Source organism: Nelumbo lutea, chromosome 3 (genome assembly GCF_056320005.1).
Source record: "Nelumbo lutea isolate HS-2025 chromosome 3, American lotus-T2T, whole genome shotgun sequence".
In the NCBI taxonomy this organism is placed as follows: Eukaryota; Viridiplantae; Streptophyta; class Magnoliopsida; order Proteales; family Nelumbonaceae; genus Nelumbo; species Nelumbo lutea.
The window spans coordinates 28,737,079-28,758,887 of NC_142686.1; the positions used below are offsets into that span (position 1 = coordinate 28,737,079).

Here is a 21,809-nt window from a genome sequence, read left to right on the forward strand (position 1 = left end):
ATCCATTCATGAGCTACTTTGTAGCGAGCTAGGAATGCTTCGGGAGTGCCATTAGTAAACTATTCTTCGGGACTTCTTGTCTGCTTGGGAGTTCGAACGAGTTAGTTTTCTCAGCTTGCGAGCTGGTGTTGCCTCGGAATATTCCTTTGGGGGTAGCTCAGGGAATCGGGGGCTCGCGTCGTGGCAAGCTACTTTAGGGGCTTGTTCACTTAGCTATATCGAACCACGATGCTGAGCTGTCGCTTACATTGGGTCATTGTCCACGTGTCGTTGTTTCACAGATCGAGTCAAATCACCCTTCATCAAAAACCGAAATCGAAACCGAACCCAAACCGAACAATTAGTTTATGTTTTTTTGTAACTCGAAACCGACCGGTGCTAAAGAAAAACAGGTTGATTCGGATTGGATCGGACCGGGTCTTGTTATGAACAGCCCTACAGGTTATTGATTTTAGACAACCAAAATGTCATCAGGTCTTCGATCTACCTAGAGGATTCAGTTTTATTTTTACATCAAGATCCGAGTTTTGTGCCAGTGTTTCGAAAACTCATGGTTTTTAAAACTAACCCAGAGACCAGATCGGTTAGGGGTTTGATTACTGGGTTGAATGGTTTAACCATTTGAACCGAATGCTCGATCTGTTTTAATAAAAAATAAAAATAAAATAATAAATGATCAAAACCATTCAAACAGTTTAAACTATTAACTGCATGATTCAACAATTCGCTGATCAAAATCAACGGTTTTTGGGGGGGGGGGAATGGATGACCGATTCCCAGTCCGACCGTCTGATTTCAAAACCATGGGAAAACTTACACGGTTGTTGATTATTGGTAGGACCGTAGGAAAAAAAATTGGCTACCAAATATGCTTTTTGAAAAAGTTAGACATGTATTGCTGAAGTGCCGTAAAGCATTTCTGTGATTATATATGTGACAGATTATAATTAATGGGAAAGGTCATCCCTCATTATCATCAAATATGATTTTTTCACCCACTTAGTGTAGTAGATCCGACTCAAAATGCATCGCACGGTAAAAGTTCAGTACACACACAACAAAACCAGACAGCACACCGCAACAAATGCAATACTGATTTAGCGTCTATACTTCTGGTCTGCTAAGTGGTGTATTCCGTACATTTATTTTTGGGACGATCTATCATCTAACCGTTGGACTGGTGAAAGAAGGGATCATCTTGTAAGCATGAGAGGATGCTTTAAGCTTTGAGATTGGAATCTATGTAAACCAACGGCTAGCACTAATAGATCAACATTCCAGACTGAACGGAAGTGCACCACACAAGTGCATCAGGTCCCGACCCCGATAAATCATCTTCCTTAGTAAGTTTGTATTCTCGCCAGCCCACTGACACTGAGAACGCAAACTCTCCACCGCTACCGGTGACACAGTGAGTTATGCTCGGCTATTCTCTTTCTATTCATTCACTCCAATCCAAATCCTTTTTTTTTTTTTTTTCTTATTCATTTGTTTTTTTTATGGATAATTTTGATTTGAATCAAAATTTTACAGGCGAGGTAGGCAAAAATGGTGTTCAAAGTTTATCGTGTAGAAACTACTCCTTTCGATGGGCAGAAACCAGGGACTTCTGGCTTAAGGAAGAAGGTAATCTATGTCGAGTTAATCACTATCCTTATTCTCAGCATTTTTGTTTTTCTAATTCTTTTCTTGATTGCTGGTAGATCTGTCTTCTGGATCTTCTTTTCTTTTAGGATGGGCATCGATTTTTGGTCTTAGATGCTTTTTTTGGGTGCATTTTATCAGCTTGTTGAAGTAGACACGCTGATCTCGTCCTTTCTGGTCGAGCCTCTGCATTTGAAAATCCGTGATTTTGTATTTCATTCATATGTTTATGTTTTATTGATCCAATGGTTACTTTGTTTGGAATCTGATGGTCTCGGTTTAATTGTTCTCTCAGCTGCATATCAGTGTTGAAGCTTATCTTGTTGCAATTTTCATTTGTACTGTTTCTTTTTTCCAATTATGGTGGCTTTATTAGCTTTTCTTTTTATGATTTGTTTTGATACATACTCTGACCGGCAGTATAAATATATTCTCTTTCAATAAGATACTGCTTATTTCCGATGAACAATGACAGGATGTAGTTTATAATTTGTGTGGTTTCGCTTCATAAGTTGTTATTCATTTGAAGGTGCCAATTGACTCAGTTGACAAGGTAGGTCTCTGGTTGGTTATCGCGGAGACTCGGGATTGACTTCCGTCCATAGTTTGGGGGATGGGCTACCCCCGCCTTCACCAGTCCGAGAGAGCACAGACTGACTTTCTAATGAAGCTATAGTGGAATTGCCTGTAATATGGCATGGTTGTCGAAAAACTTCTACAATAAATGAAATCTGACTCAGACCCCTGGCTATCAATTCACAATTGGGTATCTTGTACTCATTGGGGTAGGTTCAGAGCGAAGGTTAACAACCTTGATGTGGACCTGACAGACAGGCGGATGAGTAGGACCTAATTTTGCTTCCTCTCATGCTTCTTCCCTTTTCCATTGTTTTCTCTAACTTTAAGAATAGAAAATAGAAAGGCGAAAAATTGAAAATTTAACCTTCTGTTTTCTTCCTATTTTCTTTTCCATTTTGGTTTCCTTTTGTCAATGAAACTTTGGAAAAGCAGTTTCTTGTAATATTTTATTTCTTCAATTTTCTTCAAACCAATTGCAGCATTAGTGGGGAACACTAATACTGTTTGCATGATTCGTTTGGAGCCCAAAAGGCTTTTGTTTGGTCCTTTTCCCACCCCCAATGCATGGAACAAATTTTGGTCCAAAAGACCTTGTGACATGTTCAACCTATGTCCTTTTTTATAGGTATTTTAAATTAGTTTTCTTTTAGTAAGTGGTATTTTAAATTTAGATTTGAAGGGCCATTATTAGTCAGACAAAATACAAGGCTGGTATAGGACTGATGTTTACTGCAGGAGTGAATACATGGCCGGCCGGTACAGAATGTCCTCTATCTGATGAATGGTTTGGATTGGTCACAAGATTCCTCCATTTGTCAGAAAAGGCCAAAAGGGGTTTGGTCATCCAAGGAACTTTCGATCCTTACTTGACTCAATTAGAACTACTTAACAGCATTTTTATACTTTAGAAAATACAAAAGTGATGACATGCTTTTTCCCTATTTCTTCTAATTTAGTGTCTCATAGTTGTAAACTTACATTGGTGATATATATTTCAGGTGAAGGTGTTTATGCAACCTAATTACTTGCACAATTTCGTTCAATCAACATTCAATGCACTATCAGCAGATAAAGTGAAAGGTGAATACCTTATTCCTTTTGAGATATCTTCCACATGCAGCCTGAAAATATGATTTTGTTGTGGGAGACATTTGCATTTCTTGTGCAGCAAACAGGGACAAATTTCTGCCAGGCTTCAAAGTTTCGATACCTATTAGGCCGTATTGGGGGCTTCTCGATACGCCCCTACAGTGGGTGTTTTGGGTCAGACTATGGTCCGGGGGGGTAGACGGGCCTTAAATCGACCCCCCTCAACCAGATTGAAAAAAAACTAAAAAAAATGGAGAAGCGAGCCTTGATACAGGCTGATACACCCCTATCAGCATATCGACCTGTATCGATATTTTGAACTTTGATTTCTGCAACTTAGGTGTTTAGTTCAATGATCCTTCAATTTATTTTGAATAAAGTGGTTTAAGATTCAAATTGCTGTTTTTTATTGCAAATTTATTTTGATTATTCAGTGTGTTATAATGATTTGTGTGGCAAAGATATAATTTTTATGCATCATATAATATAACACCAGTTTCTTTTGTTTGCTGTTTGAGGTGAATAACATTACTGAACTTTTTTGTGCTGTAGAAATAGAATGAATTTCCCACAAATAGACCTACAATTTGACTTATCATGTATATCTTCAGAAGCTTAAATGGTTTTTATCTGGTTTGAGCTTCTTCAGCTGCATGGCTACCGCATAAACAGTTCTATTAAAGATCATTGAAGATACAATAATAAAATGTTTAGCTATTGATTGAAAAAAAAAACAGATCTATCAAAGAAGACAGCTATTGCATAAATATGAAAGAATATCTTCTTAATGCAGATATGGTACTATGGTAGGTTTACATAATGAAATATCTTCAGCTGGTGTGTGACCTGTGTCTTGTTAAAGCAAATATGTAACATATCATATTTTCTTCTAGCTCTTCAAATTTTCTCTAGCTGTGTAGTAATTGCATATAATTTAAGCTTGAATGGTAAAGGAAAAAAAAATCTTTGATGGTTCATTGGTCGAAAAAGAGTTCACTAAGCCAACATTGACAATAGGTATTCTAAGTGTAGTGGATGAAGTGGATTTGGAAAAGACATTGGATTACATGAACTGGAACTTCATAGTTCATATTATACATGCTGATAGGAACAGAATTGGGAGTAAAGATGGAACGAATCAATATTTGAATCTTCACCTCTTTCTTTGAAGTGTTGACAATTGGATGTCTGGCAGCTTTACTTGCAATATTTAGAGAATTAAGGCAAGGGAACTTTTTCACCATTTTTATTGATTGCCATTACAAAAGTGCTTAGCAGGATGGTGGTGAACTGGTGCATGGTGGCAAAATATTAGATGGTTTTATGGCTAGTGGGAGATACCTTCTATTTACTTCCCCAAGTTCAAATGATTGCATCTACTTCTGCAAGGAATCTAATGAAAAATGACACCTTGGTTGATTGGCTTGGCTATCAGGCTATGTTCAGTTGCATCAGATGGTGGACAGCAGGTAGGGTTGCAGGCACCTGGGCTTGGACAGCGGAGAAGTAATTGGCAGTTCAAGGGATTTCTGTCTGAAAAGGCACAATTGAGAATTGTGAGAAGTTCTAGAATTTCATGGTGTGACTTGACAAGCTTTCTTTGAAGAATTTCATAACTTATATTGAGTGGCAGAAAACAAATATGCATTAGTAAGCACATATTATGAGCTCTTAGCAGTGCAAACAGTGTGATATTCCCATTTTGGAAGACTTCCTATGACTGGAGGTACTCGTTGATGATATTCTGACCACACCTTTTGATTACCATGACTGGAGGTACTTGTTGATGGGCGTCTATATTTTTTTCTTGATTTTTATTGGTGATGGGCATCTACAATATTCTTAGCAGTGCAAAGTTGCGAACAGTATATCACCTTCTACCATATCTTCCCTTTCTCAGCAATATACAGAATTAGTTCTTTAAATCCTTTGTGCATTTCTGATGTTCGCTTGCTTATTCTTGAAGCTTGCGCAAAGTGGAAGATGAATTTGATGTCTTACATGGTTATTCATATGAAAGGGAGACGATTCTAGAAATTTTGACAACAAGAGGAGAATACTTTGGAATTCCCCATCCTTTGGGGAAGTTGATCCTTTGAATTAATCCCCTAAGAAAATGAGTTCCTTAATCAGTCATGCCATATGCTTTTTTCTCATTGATACAGTTTTTTACTTGTTTGTACACTTGTGATAAACTATTTTGGTAGGTAGGTGGAGAAAATTTCAGTTTGTACACTTGTCATACACTATTTTGGTAGATATCTGTTGATGTTATAAATTAAAGGTCAGAATATATATAGCTGAGCTTCAATTAGATGAAACCCCATTTCTCTTGGGTTCAAGATTGTAAATTGTATTTATGTTTATAATATAATGGGCAGCTTATGATTTTGTGGACGAACTGATCCTTATAACTTGCAACCAGTTTTAAATTTAGGGGCTTTACAACTTTTTGATTTCTCCAATGTAATGTATTCATTTGACATTTTTCTTTTTTTTTTATTAGAGCTTTTTATAGCTAAGCTTTCTTTCTCTTGTTCTGTTGTTTTTTGAGTTTAATAAAATTTAATCTTTTTTTCTTGGTTTGATGAAATTTAATCATCATGTGGTAGGCTCTTATTCATTTCTTATAATTCATAACCGCTTGTTTCTGCATCCCAGATGCTACCATTGTTGTTTCTGGTGATGGTCGCTATTTCTCAAAAGATGCCATTCAGGTATGTTTCTCGTTAAAGAGAAGCAGATTTTCATATGCTTCCTTGCTATTTGTTGATTATCTAATATTTTTCTGCATGACTTGATGTCATGCCCTTCAACTATTGTTATTACCTCTATCCTCTTCCTCCATTTTTGAGCTAGGTAACTCTAGCTGAAGCAAGCGATTTATTGTAGAATGAACTGATTATCAATCTTATATCTAATTTTGTAGCTTAATCATGCAAAATTTCAGTATTCTTAAGCATCTTCTCCCAAGGTTTCTTTTGTTGATTAATTTTTTGTGTAGATAAAATTTGTTGGTTAACATTAGGTATCACCATAATATCCTTGCTTTGTTGGTGGTGGGGTGTGGTTTTTGTCACAGTTTTAATTTATTTCCTTGTTATATGGTGAACTTGTTAAATTTTGTGGAGATAGGTTTTCTAAAATGAGATGCACTGACAGTTGGTGTGGATCAGAGTGTACGAGTTTGGTTTGGCTATTTGATCAAACTAAGTTGAAAAATAGTATTATAGTGTGGGAACTGTATTGGATACCTCCAACTGAAGGTTTTGTGAAACTGAACTTTGACGGGAGAAGTCAAGGTAATCCAGGCCCCTCAGGTATTGAAGGGGTATTGAGAGATTCAGAAGGTCAAATTGTAGCTCTATTCTCAGGTCCCGTGGGTTTGGGTGACTCTCTGAAAGCAGAGTTGCTTGCAGCAGTACAAGGAGTGCAGATTGCAAATGAGCTACAGCTGGCAAATGTGGTAATAGAAGGGGATTGAAAAATGGTGGTGGGGTGGCTAAATGATCCATACTCTGTAATTTGGTGCTACAGGAATGAAATGAAGTAGTTTGAGTGGCTCACTAGAAACATGAATATCAGGATACAATGGTTGAGGAGATCAGAAAACGGGATGGCAGACGCATTGGCTAAGCAAGGGATGAATAGGGATAATTTGTTTTGGGCTCAGTTATAATTTTTCTTTGCGTTTTATAGAGAGGTAGCATCTTAATGTTTAATAGAAGTTTCTGTTTATTCATAAAAAAAAAAAGTATCATAATCTGGGCATTAAGACCACAAAAATACTGTTGAAAACACTTAAAAAAAAGAAGATAACAGCAGCAAAGAGAAACGTATTGAGGAGCAATTGAAGACCTTTCATCTCTTTGGTATAGTATAAAGTCTTCTATTATCTTCAACAAATCTGCTGCCAATAGGTTTACGGGATCTCTCTCTCTCTCTCTCTTTCTATATATATATATATATATATATTAAGTTCTTTAAATGATGAACAAACTAGCTTTGAATCTCAGCCATCTATTCTAATAAAATAGACCACAAACTAAAGTATCTGCAGTGGAATTGGACAGAGCTACCCCTAAGGCTGCCTTTGGTTTGCAGGAAGGGAAGGGATAAAGAGGAATATTCTCAAATATTCCATTTGGTTTGTGAGATGTTATGTGATGGGATAGGAAATATCTGGGATTGCAGTTCTCAACTTTTGGGAAAGGGGGAGGCTTGTCAGACACAAAAAAGAATAACACTTTCTTTTATTATTGGGGCTGATGTTCCAATTGTTTTCCCTTGTACAACCAAGCAATGGAATATAAAATTTGTGCACCCAGTTTTCCTTTCTCATTCCATTCCATTCCATCCTTTCCAATCCAACCAGAATCTTCCTGCAAACCAAACGTAGCCCTGAGTGAGAACATCAAAGTCACATGACACCTCAATTTTAAAGTCAAATGACCCTATTGGGACACTCAGAAAAGAAACAAAGGGATAATATAAAGTAAAAGTCATTTAATTCTTTAACTTGGGCTTCTTTATAGGTTCATCCTGGACTAGTAATCAATAGCCAACTGGCTGCATCAATCAGTTTCAACATAATAACAATGTAAACTGCATGACTCAGTGGTATTTTGATTTCAAAGTTTAATTTTGTTTTATTTTATATCCTACTCTTGAATGCTAAACGATTTTGTGTTTGGTTGGATCATAGGCAAAGTGGCAAACTAGGTTGAACTGAACTGGTGACATTTTCTGCCACTACTTGTTCTGGTTAAAATATTTCTGGAAACATGTATCTTTTTGTCCCTTGACTACATCTTTTCTCACCTTCTACTAGAAAAGAATAGGTGCTTGTATGCTTGTAGTTCTAGATGGTGTGCTTTATTGTAGGGGTGGATATTGGGCTGTCTTCCCTGCACACTAAGCCCTGAGGGCTTGGCATTTTATGCCATGGTCAGGTCCAGCCTGATCCACCAGAGGTCTGAATGAAGTCCAGGATGGGTTGCTTCAGAGATGTTGGGGCCCACATGGGCCCAGATGAGCCTGCTTCTATATATGTTGCACTGATATGTTAGACTGCTTTTTATACTTGTACAAAGTTGTCCTGTAGTCTAGTTTGTCTTTGTTTTAGGTTTTCACAATTTTGACTTGGGTTGAAGTCCACTTTATTTTATTAGGAACATCAATCAGAGTTTGTTCATGCAGGAGAGAAATCTCTCTACCATCCAAAGAGATTGGAATGAGGTGGATCAGTACATGAACAGCCAAAACTTACACAAATCAAACAAATCATAATATAAAGCAGGATTACATGTTCAACCCCAGGCCTGGTGCCGCCAAACCAGCTCATCTCTACTTATCCCTTCAGACCTTCTATTGCTAAAGAATCAACTAGACTGCTGGCATATTCAGGGATCCACTGAAGCAGATTTAGCCATCCAATGCCACATTCATTTAATTTTTTTTTTCTTGAGGTTGTGGTAATTTATGGTAGAAAACAAATACTGGGAAACAAAAATTAGTTTTCACTGCAAATGGGGTGAAATTATAGGTGAGATATTTCACATTAAAAACTTTTCTGCCCCTTCTATGATGAAACAAATGAGATAATTGCAAGCAAATACTGTGTTATTATAGATATAAGTAAAATTTAACAGTGTATATAAAATTGTAATTATATTAACTACCATATAACTTTATAACTAAATAATTATCTGTGGCCCAGGCAGTGGTTTGCAGGCCTGGTATTCTGCTCAGGCTTCATGGCTGGGGTTTGACCAACTCAATATATCCTCTATACCAGATGCTATGCCTGGCCTGAGTATCTATTTTCATGCTATCTAGTCTCTCTATGCATCATGCATATCCTAGAATGCTTATAGGAACTCCATGCCGTGTTTTAACTATGAATTTGTTTTTTCTTTCTTTCCTGTTTTTTGAAATTCGCAGATTATTATTAAGATGGCAGCTGCAAATGGAGTAAGACGTGTGTGGGTGGGACAAAATGGATTACTGTCAACTCCTGCTGTATCAGCTGTAATCCGTGAACGAGTTGGGGTAGATGTAAGTTGACCTATCTGTGTTCATTTGGTTTTGTTTTGTAAATGGTGTTGACTTTTGGAGCTGCAATCTTGCCAATTTTTCTAAACAAATATATATTATTTTGACTATTCATCAATAAATTTTTAATTTCAGGGGTCCAGGGCATCGGGAGCTTTTATATTGACAGCAAGTCACAATCCTGGTGGGCCACATGAGGTATGTGTTGGGTGATCACTACTGACCATGAGTTTTTTCTCTTGAAAGGGAGCAAGTGGAAGCCACCATATTTCCTTTTTCTCTTGAAAGCTTTGTGGTCAAAATGAGAAGTTACCATGGATCATCTTGCATCCTGGATTTTGCAAAATAAAGGCAGTATAACCATCCTGGATTAGATCCAATCCGATCCAAACCTTATCAAATCAGATTTGGGCAGTCCATCATAATTATTGGATTGGGCCAATTCAAAATAAATTGGTCCATATTCTTATTGGTCTGAATTGGACCTAAACCAAATTTCCAATAATCCGATCATGAGGTCAAATTCTTGTCCAATTTGAAACCGATCAAAACTGAAGCCAGCATAAAATCACTTTTATGAAAGTACTTTTATGAAAGCACTTTTACAAAAACTCTTTTACAAAAGCACTTTTATAGAAGTAATTTTATGAAAAGTACTACGAAAACACTTTTACAAAAGTACTTTTATGAAAGCACTTTTATAGAAGCAGTTTTGTAAAACCAATTTTACGAAAGCACTTTAATAAAAGCACTTACAAAAGTACTTTTACGAAAGCACTTTTATAAAAGTACTTTTACACGCACTTTTATGAAGTCACTTTTACAAAAGCACTTTTATGGAAGTACTTTTATAAAAGCACTTTTATGGAAGTACTTTTATAAAAGCACTTCTACAAAAGCACTTTTATGGAAGTACTTTAATAAAAGCACTTTTACAAAAGCACTTTTATGAAAGCACTTTAGCACTTCTATGAAAGTACTTTTATAGTTTTATAGAAGTACAAAAACACTTGTATGAAAGTACTTATACGAAAGCACTTTTATGAAAGTACTTTTACAAAAGTGTCTTTTCAATGCCAAAAGGGTATATTTTTGTAATTTTCAGATTTTCTTCATTTTGATATATTTTTGTAATTTTTTATATGTCCTGTTTTTTTTATATAATTTTTTATATTTCATTCGGTTTCCATTGGATCCAATCCAGTCCATTTGTATTAGATTTGGACTGGATTGGGTCTAGTCCATTTGTAAGTGGACTCGCATTGGACTGGATCGGGTTGGACCAAATTCAGTCCAATTGACACCTCTACCAGAATCCTCAGAGGACATGGTACTTGTTCGCAGTTCAGTCACAATTCAGTCAAGGTACTAGTTCTCAGTTCAGTCACAGCTCACAGTTCAGTCAAGATATTAAAATTTAGTCCAGTCACAGTTCTAGGCACAAATTAGTTCTTGTTCTCGCACAGCATAGTCAAATCTGATCACACAACATCACTTGTTCTCAGATTTCCACACTACTGAATCAGTTCAGATAAAAACATATCGGTATCAGGTCTGACCAGTCCCTCCAAGCAATAATTCACCAATTTTTGCCACACGATCACTGTAGTTTTAATAGGAACTAAGGGGAAAAAAACTGCTGTCACAGCAGTTACAGAACATGCAGACCTGAACAGACCACCTTTCAGGGCTCAAAAAAAAATAAAAATAAAAAGATCACTTGATCCACATAGGCTGAGAGGAAACACTTCTACAGCAGCCACAGGTCATTAGACCTACATAATCCACTCACCTGGGTACAGAAGGATCAATCGATCCACAAAGTTGAGAAAAAAAAAATCGGGAACACCCTTCACAGCATTTGGCTTCCCTTTCTTTGGGGTTTTCTGGGCCCACGACCAAGAGGGAAGAGGAAGAACTACACAGCAAGTCTCCTCACATCAACTAGATGTACCTTTTCTTTGGAGTTGATCCACAATAGACAAAAGAAAAAACTGGAGGAAGAAAAGGATTGATCTCACTGCTCCTAAACCCAGATCTGTCGCTCTGATACCATATTTTCTTGGTAAACACAGCAGAATATCAGAACAGTGAGAGAAGAGAGAAGAGAAAAGAGAGGAGGGGAAAAAGTTTTGGAGTCAAAAACATAGATCCTTTTTGTTATTTATATTAGGGTGAACCCCTCTAATAATAAAAGAAGATGAAATTACATATGTGCCCCTGCAGCACTAAACTAAAGAAAAGACTAACATATTCAACACACTTATTCCTCCATTGCCCAGTTGCTGCGGAATTGTGGAGTCATTATCTCTCTTCTGTGGGAATGAGCTGGACCATGCCATCATCTTTTTTTTTGAAGGACTTATTGTGGTGCTGGGAGATTCAAGGCATGTCAAGATTGGCTAAAGATGTTTGGAAGACAATACCGGCTGCTATAATTAATACCATTTGGGGGAGGAAAGAAACAAAAGAATTTTTCAGAACTGCTCCAAGGAAGTCTATAGTTTAATCTCTATATCCTATGGAAGGCTAGTCTCTTGGACAGCTACTGTAAAAGGTCTCCAAAGTAGGGTGCTTGGGTTGCAACTGGGTTCTTGTAGTTTATTTGAATTGTAATTCTGTTCCTAGGCCCTGGTTCGGGTCTATTGCTCCTGAATAGGGCGCTTTGTAATCTTCGCCTCCTCTTAATAAAATTACATCACCTTAAATGCGTAAGACTTAATGAGAGGGAATTGAATTAGGTGAAAAGTATAAGTTCAAATGTCCTCAAAATTAGAGGGGGACCAAATTCAAAGAAAGGGGTATCTTAGTCAAGGATAAAATTTTCACATAATTTGTACATTAATAGTAGTATAGATATAGATATTCAATTTGGAGGTAGAAGGGGATTCTACAGTAGTTACAAGCTAGATGAGGAGAAATTCAAAAGGAACATGGCAACATTGATAAACTCTTAGACATGTCTAACTCAAGCAAGATTATTAGGAGTGGCATGGTTATGGACACATAGGGCAGCAAACAATGTGGCTGATACTTTGTCTAGAGTCTAGACAAGTTGTTAAGAAAGAAAATTTGTTTTGGGGGTTACCTTGTAACATTTCTGAGATTTCTCCATGGTGAAAAGTTGAGGTAGCATTTTCTTAATAAAAGTGCAAGTAACCTTCCAAAAAAAAGAAAAAAAAAACACACTGGGATGGAATGGACTGAATAACCATGTAATTGACTATATACATGTCTGTAATAACCATGTAATCAGCCTTATTGGGAGCTTGTAAAAAACCGTTTCAAAGGCCCTAGCTAAAAAGATTGAAAATAGTGTTGTCTATTGCTATTTTAGAAATCCAAGGTGCTTTTGCTGATGGTAGGTGTATTGGTGGCGAATGAGCTCATAGATACAAGGAAGAGAAGTGGTAAGGCGGGTTTACTATGCAAAAGTAGACTTGGAAAAGGTCTATGATCATGTAAACTGGCATTTTAGACTACATTTTAAGAAGAACGAATTTTAGTTTGAAGTGGAAAAACTTGATTAAGGTGTGTACTATTACTACCACTCAATTTTCAGTTATGGTTAATGGGGTGGCTTGTTGTAACAACACATGAAAAGTTTAGTAAGTCCCATGTCTGACCACTTGGCTCCCACATCATAAAGTTTTTGTAATCAAGAAAAAATCTCCTACAAAATAGAATTGGATTTTTTATCTACTTACAATGTTATTGAAAAACTAAGTAATAGGTCCTTTAGCTGATATATATAAATCTCCTATATTGTTTTGACAAGTAGAAGGTTTCTGTTTAAAAATGATGTGGGTTACCATTCCAACACTTTAGCTTTGCTAGTATGTCACACATTTATAAGGTTTCTTATGACATTTATAATTCTTTCTCTTTATCACAGGATTTTGGAATCAAATACAACATGGAGAATGGTGGGCCTGCTCCTGAGGCAATCACAGATAAGATCTATGAGAATACAAAAACAATAAAGGAGTACTTCATTGCAGAAGACTTACCAGATGTATTACCCAAAGGAAGATTTTTTCTATTCCTTAAGTTTCTTCACTGCAGTTTCCTAATCATGTTTTTATACTGCTATTTTCAACAAATACTGTAGGTTGATATTTCTAGCATAGGTGCTACAAGCTTTGGGGGGCCTGAGGGACAATTTGACATCGAAGTTTTTGATTCAGCTAGTGATTATGTGAAACTGATGAAGTAAGCAATCTATTCCTTAAGTTTCATTATGCTGAACTTGCTATATTTGCTTGTTCCCTAATAATCATGCTTGATTGTTTTTTTAATTAACAAATAATGCCAGTAGAAGATCAAGACTGTAATCAGTCTTGAATCCTAATAGATTTTAGGTTTACAAAAGCAGAAGAAAAGTGAGAGAAAGGAGAAGGAAGAGAAACAGGAGAACAAGGGGTTGAAAGGAGGGACAGATTCTAACACATCTGCCGCCGCCACTCTCTTAGTATTTATAGGTTATGTTTAGTACATAAAGGAAAGGACAGATCTGCCCTTAGTACTTGCATGATAAATAAAGTAAATAAAAAACTGAAATAAATAACAACTGAATTAACAAACTGACCCAAACTGACACTATTATAACTGAAACAAATAACTACACATGCTGTCCTACGAACACAGTGGGGACCACTTCTGTGGGGCCCACATCAGTGTTCTCTACAATGCCTGATCTTTTTTTTTGTTTGGCAAGAAAATTTAATTCATTAAGTTAAAGAGAGAAAAAAGTACAGTGGTGAAATGGCTGCCAGCCCAAACAAAAAACAATTACAATGAAGACCAAAACAATTGCTGTCTCATGACCCCCTATCTAGCAAGAGTATCAGCCATCCCATTTGCAGTCCTTTTAACTCACTTGAAATCTGCATTTAAAATCTTGACAATATTTTCCACTTCACTAAAGGCATGCCTGAAAGTCCACGAAACATGACTGCTGAAACAAAAGAATAGGAGATTAATAAATGGGGTAAGGATTCACTACTAGCCTTGCACAGAGAGCACATATGAAGGGAGAGGCACACATTAGGCCTTCTTCTCTGCAGGAGATTAATAAATACTTGTGATCTGCATAGGACTGTTGGGTAGGCTATTGGCACTCCTTGGTATCCAGCTGAATGAACATTTCAGATTGGTTGCCAATGTCATAGCTTTTCTTATTTGATTTCTTAGAGTCCAGACCTTCAGCCATTGCCTTGAAACCAACGAATCACAATGTGACAATCACCTTCCACATTTAGGTTGCTCCACCCCCTTTCTGATGCTAGAGGGTTATTGTATTATTTGTTTATTTCCTTGTATTTGGGCTTCCCCCATGTTTCTGTTGTTCTATTTTGGAGGATAGAACTTCATCTTATGCTTGTTTGTCTACTCTTTTGTGTCTCCTTGATAAGGTTTGGCTGGATTCTTCGAAACCTAATGAAAGGATTTGGGCCATTCACCCCAATGGGTCTTTTTCTTGTGGCTCATTTTTCAAGTTCCTTTGCCAAACTTCCTCTCAACAAAGTTTCCCTTCCAAAGAAGTCTGGTGTAGGTCGGTCCCCCCCAAGGTTATGGCTTTGTGTTGGGAAGTGTGGCATGATAAAGTAAACACGATGGATAACCTACAAAAGAGAAGGCCCGTCCTTTGTATTTCACCAAACTGGTGCATTCTTTGCAGATCTCATGGTGAGAATTGTATTCATCTATTTTTATCTTGTAGTGTAACTACAGAACTCTGGGTTTGGCTTCTATCTTTGTTTGGGTATAGATGGGATATGCTAGCAGAAGTAAGCACAATTTTTAACCCTTCTTTATTCTCTTAGCCCTATAAAAGATGAAGGAAAATGTGGAGATGCTCATGAGCAGCATTGTTATGGACAGTATGGGAAGAAAGGAATGCCAGGATCTTCCAAGAAAAAGGAAGAAGCAGTCAAGCCTTAAAGGACTGCATTATGTCCAGGTCAATACATTGGTTAAAGACTAGAATTATTTAACCATTTCTCTTTTACTGATTGTTGGAAGGATTGGAAGTTGGTAGCAAGCTGTTCCTTCTACAAGGTAAGGGTATTGACTAGCTGGGTCCCCCCTCCTCTTGGTTCTTTGAAGCTGAATTTTGATGGGAGTAGCCAGGGTAACCTGGGTCCCTCTGGGATGGGAGGTGTACTCTGGCCCTTTAGGTGTTGGGAACTCTATCCGGGCAGAACTGTTAGCTGCAATACAAGGAATACTTATTGCAAAATAAGTGGGCGTGGAGCAGCTTCTGATTGAAGGAGATTCTAAGATAGTGGTGGACTGGTTAAATAATCCGGAGGATGTCACTTGGGGCTACAAAATGAGCTAAAGAAATTCAAATGGCTGACAAGAAATATGTCTATAACAGTACAGTGGGTTGGGAGATCAGCTAATGCTTTTGCTGATGTCTTGGCAAAACAAGGGATAAATAGGGAAACATTGTTCTGGGCACAACTATAACTCTTGTTTTAAGCATCAACATTCATGTATTCCCTGTTGTAGTTTGTGTATTTGCTGTTTGGAGAGGCTGCACCTCGTGCCTCTAAGGGGATTTTCTTGTTTCTAGTCATTATTTTAATGGAATGATTTTATTTATCAAAAAAAAAAAAAACTTCATCTTATGCTATTTACGTAGGAGTGATTGGTGGGGAAGAAACCAAAGCTTATATCATCTTCCATGTTTGGAAGCTCTTATGTACTGGTTGTGGAAGATTCTATTCAGTTGATAAGCTTAGACATATATGGTGCTCCGAATATATTCTAGAGGCATCTTATTTATGAAAAGTTGGTCTAATTGAGGGAAAGGTGTATAGCATCATCCATTCTGTAGGGTTATCTGATGCCCTCTATTAGATGCATAGTAAAATTCTTATTCAATAATCAGGACTGGGGCTTTTTTTTTCACTTCACAAAATTGATCTAACTATTTGATGAATGGTATCTTATGCTTTCTTCACAAGTTTGTTTTCCATGGTTTATGTCCTAATTTTCTTAAACAAATAAGGTAAAAATATATTACACTTCTATAAATCCTCGAAGTTTCAAAATAACACTTTTCTTTTCTGGCATTTGGTTGCATCTCATTCGTTGAACTGTTTGATTCAGTTAAGGATTTGTGTGCAACTAGGACGGTAAAATTTTCTCTATATTCTGGATAACATCACAACCTTAAGCTTGTAATTTCTTTCTCCTTTCTTTTTTCTTTTCATGGGATTTCTTTGAGAAGTCATTGAATCCTTCTGTAGTAATTTTCCAGGTCAATTTTTGATTTTGAATCAATCCGGAAGCTGCTTGCATCTCCAAACTTCACGTTCTGGTAGGCAGATGGGATGGGCTTGGATCTATATTTGCAGACTATACTTGATCTGCCATTATTCAAATGAACTTCATAGGGTTGCTTAAATTCAGTTGATTGTTTTCATATAGTTATGATGCTCTTCATGGAGTAGCTGGAGCTTATGCCAAACGTATTTTTGTGGAAGAGCTCGGTGCAAGTGAAAGTTCATTGCTTAATTGCACACCCAAGGTATTACTGAATTTAGTATAGGTATCTTGTGTATTGGATTGTGCTTTTTGGCTTTCTAAGTTTACCTTTTTTCTTTCTGATTTGTATATAAGGCTACTTTTCCTTTTGGGCTAACAGGAAGACTTTGGAGGAGGGCATCCAGATCCAAACCTGACATATGCAAAGGAGTTGGTCACACGCATGGGATTGAGTAAAACAAACCCTGAGAGTGAACCACCAGAATTTGGTGCTGCTGCTGATGGTGATGCAGATCGCAATATGATCCTTGGTAAAAGGTAAGATCACTCTTGACGTTTGATGAGAATTGACATCTTTAAAATATGCTGAATTCTCTTATAATCCAGATTTTTTGTTACTCCATCGGATTCTGTTGCCATCATTGCTGCAAATGCAGTTCAGGCCATCCCTTATTTTTCTTCTGGTTTAAAGGGTGTTGCCAGGTATGTATTTTGAATTAGTGTTTCACTTTTTTGTGTTTTCTTGACTGTCACTTATTTAGTACACTTCCATTTTTGTCCTATTTGAATACAAGTTTCACTGTTTTATAGAGGAGATTCCTTTCACATGGATTACTCTATATACTACCTACTATCCTGCCACTTTTTCAAGTTGGATGCAGTTTGTATTGCTTTTTAGGATCATAGGCTCATAACATGGTTCTTTTGTGATACCAATTTTTTGTTATTATTGTTTTGGTATTGTGGTTTTCAGGAGCATGCCTACTTCAGCTGCACTGGATGTTGTTGCAAAACATTTAAATCTGAAGTTCTTTGAGGTATCTTTTGATACAAACAATGAAGAGGCTTAGATAGAAGTGTCAGACGGTCAGTCTTCTTCCCTTAGTTTGAGAGATTTGATCTGGTCAATCCTTTCTGTTCTATCAGGTACCCACTGGCTGGAAATTTTTTGGGAACTTAATGGATGCTGGATTGTGCTCAATTTGCGGTGAAGAAAGTTTTGGAACAGGTATACTTCTCAATTGTAGGAACATCTTTTTAATTTTTTAGTATATTTTAAGATGCAAAGCAAAGAGTATATTTGTATTTCCTTGTCTCATGTGCTTACAGGTTCAGATCATATACGTGAGAAAGATGGAATTTGGGCAGTTTTAGCCTGGTTATCTATTCTTGCATACAGGAATAGTGGAAATCTCAATGGGGGAAATCTAGTAACTGTTGAAGAAATAGTTCGTCAACATTGGGCTACTTATGGCCGCCACTATTATACTCGCTATGACTATGAAGTATGATTTCTACTGTTCCATATTTTGGCCATTCCTAGCAGTACAAATCACAGATCATCTTTCTTAACCTGTTCAAATTGTTCTTCTAGAATGTTGATGCAGGTGCAGCAAAGGAGCTAATGGCCTATTTGGTCAAACTGCAGTCTTCCCTTCCTGATGTTAACAAGTATGCTCCTTATTGTTCCTAAAGGCTATGCTTTGTTGTAAAACATATAACTTACGAAATTAGGACAGGGCACTGTATTTATCGCATTATACATCGTCTTATAATGTTTTCATCTAAATGATCTATCAAACTATCCTAATGCTAGTCCAACTATCTGGCCTCTTGGAAGGGGTGGACTGGATATATTCCTAACCTTCAGTTTTTTTCCCCACAAAGTAGCTGCTCTGAGAACCAGGATTCAAAATATCTGTTTTTTTTTTGTTTATCAATAACAGGAAGCATTGCATTAATACAAGAGGTTAAAATACAAAGATGGGGAGATAAAAAATCTTAACTCCCCAAGGGATCAGAAAAACATTCAAAAGAAAGAGAATAACGGTTACAATTGAGCCCAGAAAATAGAATCCCTATGCACCCCTTGCCTAGCTAGTCCATCGGTGAGGGAATTGGCATTTCTCTTTACCCTAATACAACTTATATCAATGTCATTGGTCAACCACTTAAACTTCCTCTTCTCATTTCTGTAGTTCCAGAGCCCAATCTTATCTTCCTTTAACCAACCCACTACCTCAGAATCTCCTTCTATGACCAGCTTATTAATATTCAGGTCCCTAGTTCATTCCTTAGAACTCCCCCAATGCCAAAAGGCTCTGGATTTCCCAAAGTGCTACCTTCGAAATTCAGCTTGATGAAGCCATGAGGAGAAGGATTCCATAATGGACTTGAAGTCATCTTAGTTGGGACTGACTTCGCAATTTCCTTCCAGTTTCTTAGCAAATCATCCACTGAGCAGTCTGCAAACAACTCCAATGATTTCAGCCAATGTACTACCGGTATGTGGATCACTTCCATCACACTTTCTAGGCTTCTCTCCTTGTCAGAAAATATTCTTGAGTTCCTTTCCTCCCAAATAGACCAGCATACACTTTCTAGGCTTCTCTTTTCGTTGGCCAGCTGAAGGAAAAAGAGGTAAAATAAGCTTTGCACATTCAGAGGGAAATTCCATCTGCACCCAAACAAAGAAGTAAACCATTCTCAAATACTTTTCTTCCAGGATTCAAAATATTGATACGATATACCTTGTATCAGGTGTATCATATCAAATATCTTGGTGACAGAAAAGCTATTATTTTAGTAGTTTGCATATTTTATTTGTTTTATATGATAATACTTGTCTACATGATAATAGTTTGCATATTTTATTTGTTTTACATGATAATACTTGTCTACTGACAAGAGATGAGAAGAATACTCTATATTCTGCGTATCAAGAGTATCAATACTTTGAACCTTGCTCAGAACCAAACCCATGTTCTCACACATTTTTTTTTTTTTGTCTTTTGAACTTGAGTAGTATGATGTTGTTATCATTTTGGTCCTGTACCAATGTTTTTGTGATAAGAATGCAATGTTTGGCTAAAATGATATGATATGAAAATCTATCAAAAAAAAAAAAAAGACATGATATGAAAACATTGGGAAATGTACCAAAAAGCGTTTGATCTTCTTCTTCTTCTCTCTCTTTCTCTCTCTCTCCCCCTCTATTTTCTTTTCTATTTTTTTTTTGCAATTGTAGTGTAGTGTATTTCACAGGCCACATAAAGTTGATTTCTTGAAACTGTCCAACCAATCTCATTTTATGCCATCATGGAATTCCAGTAGCAGTGTAATTTACAAGTTTGTGGCTTTCTTTTCTGAGTGGTTTGATGTTTCTCTTTTCAGGATTATTAAGGGTATAAGATCAGATGTGTCAGATGTTGTCCAAGCTGATGAATTTGAATACAAGGATCCTGTTGATGGTTCCATTTCAAAGCACCAGGGTATCCGATATCTGTTTGAAGATGGGTCAAGATTGGTAATGGATTTCCATCCATGTCCTCCATGTCCTTTATTATTGAATATTCAGTTAAAAACCATCTCCTGAACAACGGGTGCAACTCGGGTTGGGAATTTTTAATTTTTCAATGGGCCTGAATCCTATCCTGAGCCCAATGTGGTTGAAATTCTTCAAATCAGACAACCAGACTTGCAGCCTTATCCTCAACTGGGATAAAGTGATTCAAAGCTTATTGACCGTGGATTAACCTGGTTTAGGATATCCAACATTAAATAGAGAAACAAAAAGAACTTGTAATATTTTTTATAACATATAATCTTTCAAGGAACTGCTATTTTATATTTATAGTTCCAGCGATTAACATGTCATAGTCCTAATGCTTTTTGATGTTTATGAAGCATTGAAATGGTATTAATAAGCTACTTATGTCGAGTTAGTTATTGAATATAGTTGTAGGATGCAGAAGGTGCCAACTGTCTCAGTTGATAATGAGATTTCTTCTAAGATCTTTTCTTTCTTTATTTTCTTTTCCATTCTCCCCTCTGGTTCTTCTACCTCATATCCCTTAATGTATTTCCAGGTTTTCCGACTCTCTGGAACTGGTTCTGAAGGAGCAACTATCCGACTTTACATTGAGCTGTATGAAAAGGATTCCTCGAAGACTGGCAGGGATTCTCAAGAAGCACTTGCTCCTCTTGTAAGAATCTTTATTTGCTTCATCTCTGTCAACCTTTTCCTATGCATTCTAGTTATCGTTGAATTTGACTACGCTTGCATGTTGAACACAGGTGGAAGTTGCTCTAAGTCTTTCAAAGATGCAGGAATTCACTGGTCGATCTGCACCCACAGTTATTACATAAACTGCTTGCATGCAGCAGTAAGATTTTGATTTCCAAATTTCAGGAGTACGCGATGTCCGCGTATGTTAAAACTTTCTGAGCCATGATACTATTACTATCCATCACTCAATCGAGACAACCTGAATAAGTACTTTTTCATTCCACAAAAAGCAAAGAAAGAGGAACTAAGCTTTGTCGTCATCAATTTTAATCTGGTGCAGCAGTTAATCCATTATCTATCATCTTGGTGCAGTTCAAGGATACGCAGTCTTCCTGAATTATGATTTATGAATATGGCCATGCTAAAATCGAACGGTGGGCTGGCCGCTGGGTATTAAGAAAATGGAGCTTACCAACTTCACAAATATCCTAAACGTGAAGGCAAAATATTTGAAAGGATTTTTTTTTTTTCAAATCTCGAAAAAATAATGCGTCGTGGGCTTGGAAGGAATACGTAATCGAAGGAAAAGTTGAAAAAATGCACAAGTTGGAGAATTGGGAGTGGTAAAGCATGCAAATTATGGCTTGGTAGTTGGATGCTGGATGCACCCTTAATAATATGGTTCCGGATCTAAATGAAGTAAAGATTAAAAATAAAAAAGTGGAGGATGTCATCAACCCAGCCTCAAATATAAATACTATGTTTACTGTTCAGAGAAGAAATAGTTCAAAAAATTAAAGCTATTGTTCTTCCATCAGAGAACAAAGAAGATGAGATGGTTTGGGGAGTGAGCACGGAGGGCTTATCCTCGGTTAAATCAGCTTATGCCACCCTAAATGATGAAGGGGAGCAAAATGAAATTATAGAAAATTAAGTA

The 21,809-nt window shown here is 36.9% G+C and overlaps 1 protein-coding gene across 1 annotated transcript; it reads left to right on the forward strand.

The window, feature by feature from the left end:
• The first annotated feature begins 965 nt into the window (after positions 1-965).
• On the forward strand, positions 966-21,196 carry LOC148863894 (phosphoglucomutase, cytoplasmic). The gene is made up of 19 exons (XM_088977537.1): positions 966-1,411; positions 1,534-1,626; positions 3,222-3,303; positions 5,974-6,029; positions 9,256-9,369; positions 9,502-9,564; positions 13,262-13,381; positions 13,478-13,578; positions 16,637-16,696; positions 16,807-16,906; positions 17,024-17,181; positions 17,251-17,346; positions 17,618-17,681; positions 17,791-17,872; positions 17,974-18,149; positions 18,239-18,315; positions 20,038-20,170; positions 20,733-20,849; positions 20,941-21,196. The coding sequence occupies exons 2-19, from the start codon at positions 1,549-1,551 to the stop codon at positions 21,010-21,012; spliced, it is 1,749 nt and encodes a 582-aa protein (XP_088833663.1). The 5' UTR covers positions 966-1,411; positions 1,534-1,548; the 3' UTR covers positions 21,013-21,196.
• Positions 21,197-21,809: the final 613 nt, after the last annotated feature.

Coding starts and splice junctions, on each gene's coding strand:
- LOC148863894 (XM_088977537.1), top strand. CDS start 1,549: ATGGTGTTCAAAGTTTATCGTGTAGAAACTACTCCTTTCGATGGGCAG. Junction 18,150..18,238: donor ATACTCGCTATGACTATGAA/GTATGATTTCTA, acceptor TTGTTCTTCTAG/AATGTTGATGCAGGTGCAGC. Junction 18,316..20,037: donor TCCCTTCCTGATGTTAACAA/GTATGCTCCTTA, acceptor TTCTCTTTTCAG/GATTATTAAGGGTATAAGAT.